Genomic DNA, 6,854 nt, shown 5'->3' with positions numbered 1-6,854 from the left:
ACTCAAGGGCACAAAGGAGGCAGCATATGTGGCGCTGAGGTGCCCCTCAGCACATTGCCTGAGGCATTGAAAAATCAAATGCTTTTTTCTTAAAAGTTTAGTATTCGAGCGCTTAAGTAGACAATGGGGGCGATGTTCCCAATCCAACTATACTTAATGGGCCGACCATGAAGATAATTGGACCGATACGAGCCCAATGATTTTCATTTATTTTGGGCTTGAACCACTGCTTTCGAACTTCGGTTTACTGATAATTGAAATCAACCTTCTAGATGCCACGTGGCAGAGCATGTTACTCTTCGGCACCAAATGTCAAAACTCCGTGGCAAAAATGCTCCTCAATTCACAAAGAGCTCTATAAATTCTCCTTTTCTCGTTATCGTTTAACTTCTCCCTATTAATAATTGATTCCCTATGCTCAAAAGATGGATCTTTTCTTCCTCCCGGTCACGTCAATTCAATTCTCACATTATACCCACCAATAATTCACTGAAGAAATTCAATAATTCGGAGTTTCTTCCGTTTTCCTGGCCTTTATCCATCGTTTTTCGGAGGCCCATTATAGTTTCCGGCGTCTTTTCGATGGCTGCGGATAAGACTTCGGAAACGACGTCGTCGGAGACCCACAAGCAGCGCAATCGCCTTGCTCTGGAGCACAGTCCTTACCTTCTTCAGCACGCGCATAATCCTGTGAGTATTCCTCGGAGCTCCGTGAAGATTAAATCTTTTAGGTGTTGTGGAGTTATGGGTGTGTGATAAGCTTAGTTCTGGGCACATACACTGTTTGAAGATCAAAATGATACATGTTACATTATTCAGAGTTCGACTTTTGTTTTCTGCATGTGTATTGGTGATTTCCTTCGTTTAGCGGCTCTTTGCGTGTAACGGCGTGTCAGATTTCAGACACGCTCACAATATTGAATAATCAGGCATGAGATTTTTAATAATATTTCTTTCAGGGGAACTGTCTTCGGCCCTATATTCAGCTCTTATTTTATGGGCGTTGGTGTTTTTTGATCTGGTTTTTAAATAGGTTGATTGGTATCCATGGAGTGAAGAGGCATTTTCAGTAGCTCGTAGAAGAGATGTTCCTATCTTTCTGTCAAGTACGGCCTATTTATTTTTCCTTTCCGCACTTGTGGTTCATTCCTTAGTCCTAGATTATCAAGCCTGGTCTCTTGAGTTTTTAAAATTTGTGCAAAATCATTAACTTAATATCTTTTTTTCTTTTGGATTTTTACTTCATGCCTTTTCGTGCAATTATGGGATCATCTTTCATTTTGAAGTTGGATACAGCACATGTCATTGGTATGATTTTTTATCAGTCTCATGTGAAGTTTATTTTTCTTTTATCGTCACTGGGCGTCATATATTTAATATTTCGATCTGAGTTTTTTTTTTTGGGCAACAATTTTTCAATTGAGGTGTCATGTTATGGAGGTTGAATCTTTTGAGAATGAAGATGTGGCCAAATTGCTCAATGATTGGTTTGTCAGTATCAAGGTGGAACTCTCGACTTCTTTGAAATGTCCTTTCCTATTTTTTTTCCCTATAAAATGGTGTTCTTTAAAAGTATTCTTGGCAGGTGGATCGAGAAGAAAGACCGGATGTTGATAAGGTAATCCCACATATTGTATCAACTGTCAACTTATCCTAGCCATTAGTTTTTCTCCCCATTACTCTTACTAAACGATTTCAGAATTTCACCTTGATTTCTTATATTATTCGATTGCCAAAATTTCTGAGAAATATCTGACTTAAGCGCTTATTTTTCCACTTTTTATTTCTTCAGGTATACATGACATATGTGCAGGCGCTCTATGGTGGTGGTGGTTGGCCATTAAGCGTTTTCCTTTCACCCGACTTAAAGCCTTTGATGGGTGGTACTTACTTTCCTCCAGATGATAAATATGGCAGACCTGGCTTTAAAACTGTGCTTAGGTATCAGTACATTCATCGTAACATTGTTTTTATTCAGATTGATAATATATTTTTAAGTAGATTTTCTTTTTTTGTATGGAAATATCTTGTTGGCCAGTATTTTAATTTCAGATGTTGCATAAAAGTCGGAAGAGCTTTTATAAATCTCTGTTATTTGATAGGAAAGTGAAAGAAGCTTGGGACAGTAAGAAGGATGAGCTAGTCCAGAGTGGGACTTTCGCCATAGAACAACTTTCCGAGGCACTAACTGCTACCACAAGGTCGGAAAAGCTGGCAGAAGGGCTTCAAGAAATTGCATTGCAGAAATGTGCTGAACAGGTATTATTTTTTTTTTTTTTGGGGGGGGGGGGGGGGGGGGGGGGNATTCGTTTTCAGGTTTTATTGTAAGCTCGTTTTTTGTGCTGAGATATCTTAATCTCTTTGCTTGGTTTCCAAGAATTTTCTTGTTAACTTTCCAAGCGCCTAATATTTTTTTCATTCCTCATAGCTTTCTGACAACTATGATCCAAAGTTTGGTGGCTTTGGTTCAGCGCCAAAATTTCCTAGACCAGTTGAAATACAGTTGATGCTATATCACTCAAAGAAGTTTCGGGAGAATGGGATGTCAGGTGAATCAAAGGGAAACTTACCTATGGTTTTGTACACACTTCAGAGCATGGCAAGAGGTGGTATTCATGATCATGTTGGAGGTGGTTTTCACAGATACAGTGTCGATGAATGTTGGCATGGTTCGTTCTTCTCATTAATTCTCTAAATTAAGTGAAATTGTGAATTTTGGTAATTAGATCATCTGCTGAGGATGCTTGGCGATGGAGAGAGGCAGGGGAAGGGGCAGCATTTGAGGCCACCCCCGTCCTGTTGCATTCCTATGATTTTCATATGAAATATGTCAATTATAATGTTCACCTTCCTCTATCTAATTGTTTTAACATTTTAGTTTAGGCCGTCCTATTCCTGGCTCCTCTATTGAAGATGCTCTTTATTTTTTTGCAGTACCACATTTTGAGAAGATGTTGTACGACCAAGGTCAGCTTGCTAATGTTTATCTGGATGTGTTTTCCATCACAAAAGATGTCATCTATTCAAGTGTATCTCGGGATATTTTCGATTATCTAAGGAGAGAGATGATTGGCCCTGATGGTGAAATCTTTTCGGCAGAGGATGCTGATAGTGCAGAGTTTGAAGGTGCCTCCAAAAAAAAGGAGGGTGCATTCTACATTTGGACCAGTAAAGAGGTACAGTATTTGGTAGCTTCTTGAGATCAACTTCAAGGGACACACTATTGCAGCTATTTTTTCTTCGGTATTCAGATGATTGTTTAATGATTTCAAATTTGTCTGTTGTCTTGATAGGTTGATGACGTACTTGGAGAGCATGCACCTCTGTTTAAAGAGCACTACTACATTAAACAATCTGGTAACTGTGATCTCTCGAGGATGAGTGATCCTGACAACGAGTTCAATAGTAGAAATGTGTTAATAGAGAGAACTAGCACCTCTGCAATGGCTTCAAAGTTTGGCATGTCTGTTGATGAGTATATGAAAATCATAGGAATGTGTAGACAGAAGCTTTTTGATGTTAGATCGAAACGCCCCAGGCCACATTTGGATGATAAGGTATCACCTGTTTTACGGGACATTGTTATTCAAATTATTATTTTATTTCCCTTCATCTCTATCTGGTTTCAACGTGATTTCTTTGTCCAGGTTATTGTGTCCTGGAATGGACTTGCGATATCCTCATTTGCGAGAGCTTCTAAAATTCTGAAGGGTGAACAAGAAGGAACACAATACTACTTTCCAGTCGTCGGTACTGATGTAAGATGTCTTACTGTCTCATGATAGAACTTGTAAAATGGTTAACACCTATTATTTTTTTTGTTTACCATGTGTACACACCTCTCTTAATAGAACTTGTAAAATGGTTTACACGTATAATATTTTTTGTTTCCTGTGTACCTACCGTTTTTTTCTTTCCTGTAAATGTTTTAAGGATATATAAGGTTTTTAAAAATTATTAAGGAACTTTTGAGATTATATCATGTTTTGTAATTGAACCAGTATCATCAGCTCAAGTGTTTTTTGTATAATTGTAAATTATTTTCTCCTCGGTGAACCTAGGCAAAAGAATACCTGGAAGTTGCGGAAAAGGCAGCATCTTTTATCAGGAATCATCTTTACAATCAGCAAACTAGGAGGCTTAATCACAGCTTCAGGAATGGCCCCTCCAAGGCACCTGGATTTTTGGATGATTACGCATTCTTGATTTCTGGTCTTCTTGATCTATACGAATTTGGCGGTTCAATACTTTGGTTAAAATGGGCAATCGAACTACAACATATCCAGGTAATGAATCATGTACCTATTTCTCAGTCTTGGTTCTTATACGTGTCACATGATGGCAAACTTTTTCAGGATGAACTGTTTCTTGATAAAGATGGCGGAGGTTACTTCAACACTCAAGGTGACGATCCTTCAGTTCTCCTTCGTGTGAAGGAAAACCATGATGGCGCAGAACCCTCGGGAAACTCTGTTTCGGTAATCAATTTAGTAAGATTGGCTTCTTTGGTTGCAACAAATTCCGACCACTACAGGCACAACGCAGAACATCTATTGGTATGCTCTTGATATGCTAAATACTGCTATTATGCACTAAATTAATCCTCATAAGTTCTGAAGGTCTTGTTAATGCTTCTGTTGGTAATAAAGTATTTTAAACTGCATAGCAATATGAGGGTTGCATTTATATCTTATACGACACAGTCATACATTGAAGTTGCTCCCCGATATAATCAATGTACAAGGAGTACTTCTGCACGAGTTGCATAGACAAGCGCTCCTGGAGTCGCCTTTGTTTTATTCCTTTTACCTCTCAATTTGTGATCTTACAGGCCGTCTTCGAGAAAAGGTTGAAAGAATCACCAATGGCTGTGCCTCTGATGTGCTGCGCTGCAGATATGCTTGCTGTACCTTCAAGAAAGCAAGTTGTCCTATCTGGGAACATGTTTTCTCCGGAATTTGACAGCATGTTAGCCTCTGCTCATGCATCCTATGATCCTAACAAAACAGTAAGCACCTCTCCACAAGCAGTACTACTCGATTCGCCTTCTCTGATTTACGTCCTTAGATCTTTTCGTGGTCTTTTGGTATTGACGACAGGTGATTCATATAGACCCTTTGAATGCCGAAGATATGGGATTCTGGGAGGACAAGAACCAGAAGATCGCCATGATGGCTAAAAACAACTTTGCTTCCGGCAAGGTAGTGGCTATAGTGTGCCAAAATTTCACGTGCAGTCCTCCGGTGCACGATCCCACTGCTCTCGAATCTCTGCTCTCGAAGATATCCCATATCTAAAGGCGAATATGTCAGCGTACAACTATACTAGGAATCGATGTAAGATATTAGGTACCAATGTAATATGATATCCCAGACAGGAAGAATCTTGTTTTTGGAACTTCCAACTTAAGAACAGAGGTTTATAAAAGTATATGAACAATGGTTGAAGATATCAGTGCTGTGCTGATTTTGGTAAGTAGTTTCCAATTATTCGGACGACTCAATATGAATACTATTTGCACACTATCTCCTTTCAGCAGCTGGCACAACGGAACGGACATGGGAAATTTTGCTTTTGTATTTATAATACATAAAAGCATTTTGATTTATCTGAAAATTCAAGGGAGATAAAAAGCAAGTCTCGAAAATCGAGATGAACTGAAATTTTCACAATAATTAAAAAATTATTAATTGAGAATTTAAATTCATTATCAATTGATTTTTTTTAAATGTATAAAGGATTTAAAATCTTTAATTTGTTAAATTTAATTGTAGAAAGATCAAGAGGAAATTGATTTGTGTATTATTTTAACTAAACACTTCAATATATTTGTAAGGTTAAAATACTTCTTGCAAAGAGATTAGTACATAAAATGAAGATTACAGTGTTATCGATCAAACCAACAACCTACAAATATATATAATATTTCAATTTAGATGATTTTAAATGTTGTCTCGTTAAAATCTTGTCAGTAAAATCTAATAAAAAAAACACGAACGAAAGAAAAGAATACAAAAATAATTACTCTCGTTGAATTCAATCACCAAGTATCCTTTATATGATACATCTCTATCTTAGACATCAATATCTTGAATGTCGACGTCGACAGTGCATTTGTGAATAAATTATTGTCGCTACAATAAATTTGTTGGACATTAATATCATCTTTTTGTTGGAGTTTGTGTATAGAAAAACTTTAACGAAATATACTTTGTTCTATTTCTTTTTAGTTGTGCAATGCAAACAACATTATTTTTGAATATGCTCTGTCATGGATCTTAACAATTTACATTCTCGACTTGCTTCATGCGTTGCAATTATTTTAGAGTGATTTGATATGTTGTTGTTAAACATTGTTTCATCGATTTCCATGCAACAGTGCATCCTCGTGTAAATACATAACCTGTTTGAAAACTGGTTTTATGTGGATCTGAAAGATAGTCTGCATCTGCATATCCTGCTAAAATTGAATTTAATTTTGACGAATAAAATAATCGCATGTCTGTTATACCAAAAAGATACCAGAATTTATACTTTACACCATTCGAATGTCTTTGGGTTGGAAAAGAGATATATCTTGCTAAAAGGTTAATAAAAAAAGTATATCTGGTATAGTTCAATTTGCAAGATATGATAATGCACAAATTGCATTAAGATATGATTCTTCATGACCAATAAATATTTCTTAAAGTGGACGAAAATTATATTTCTTATTGTCAAGCGATCGAACAAACATTGGTGATATCAATGGATGTGTTTTGTCCATTTAAAAATGTTTTAGTATTTTTATAACGTATGAGGATTTATTAACAAATATTTCTTTTGATAAATGTCCAATCTGCAATCCAATACAA

The 6,854-nt window shown here is 36.8% G+C and overlaps 1 protein-coding gene across 1 annotated transcript; it reads left to right on the top strand.

Moving 5' to 3' along the window:
• Window positions 1-313: 313 nt before the first annotated feature.
• Window positions 314-5,608, top strand: LOC140973346 (uncharacterized). The gene is made up of 15 exons (XM_073436061.1): window positions 314-690; window positions 1,034-1,106; window positions 1,287-1,308; window positions 1,425-1,503; window positions 1,586-1,618; window positions 1,793-1,941; window positions 2,103-2,259; window positions 2,429-2,669; window positions 2,935-3,176; window positions 3,294-3,557; window positions 3,648-3,758; window positions 4,062-4,286; window positions 4,356-4,556; window positions 4,832-5,008; window positions 5,100-5,608. Exons 1-15 carry the CDS (start codon window positions 415-417, stop codon window positions 5,295-5,297), a joined length of 2,448 nt encoding a protein of 815 aa, XP_073292162.1. The 5' UTR covers window positions 314-414; the 3' UTR covers window positions 5,298-5,608.
• The last annotated feature ends 1,246 nt before the right edge of the window (window positions 5,609-6,854 follow it).

This window comes from Primulina huaijiensis, chromosome 3, assembly GCF_012295235.1.
Source record: "Primulina huaijiensis isolate GDHJ02 chromosome 3, ASM1229523v2, whole genome shotgun sequence".
Taxonomy (NCBI): Eukaryota; Viridiplantae; Streptophyta; class Magnoliopsida; order Lamiales; family Gesneriaceae; genus Primulina; species Primulina huaijiensis.
The sequence above is the reverse complement of the archived record's forward strand: the minus strand, read 5'-3'. Positions and strand labels throughout refer to the sequence as shown.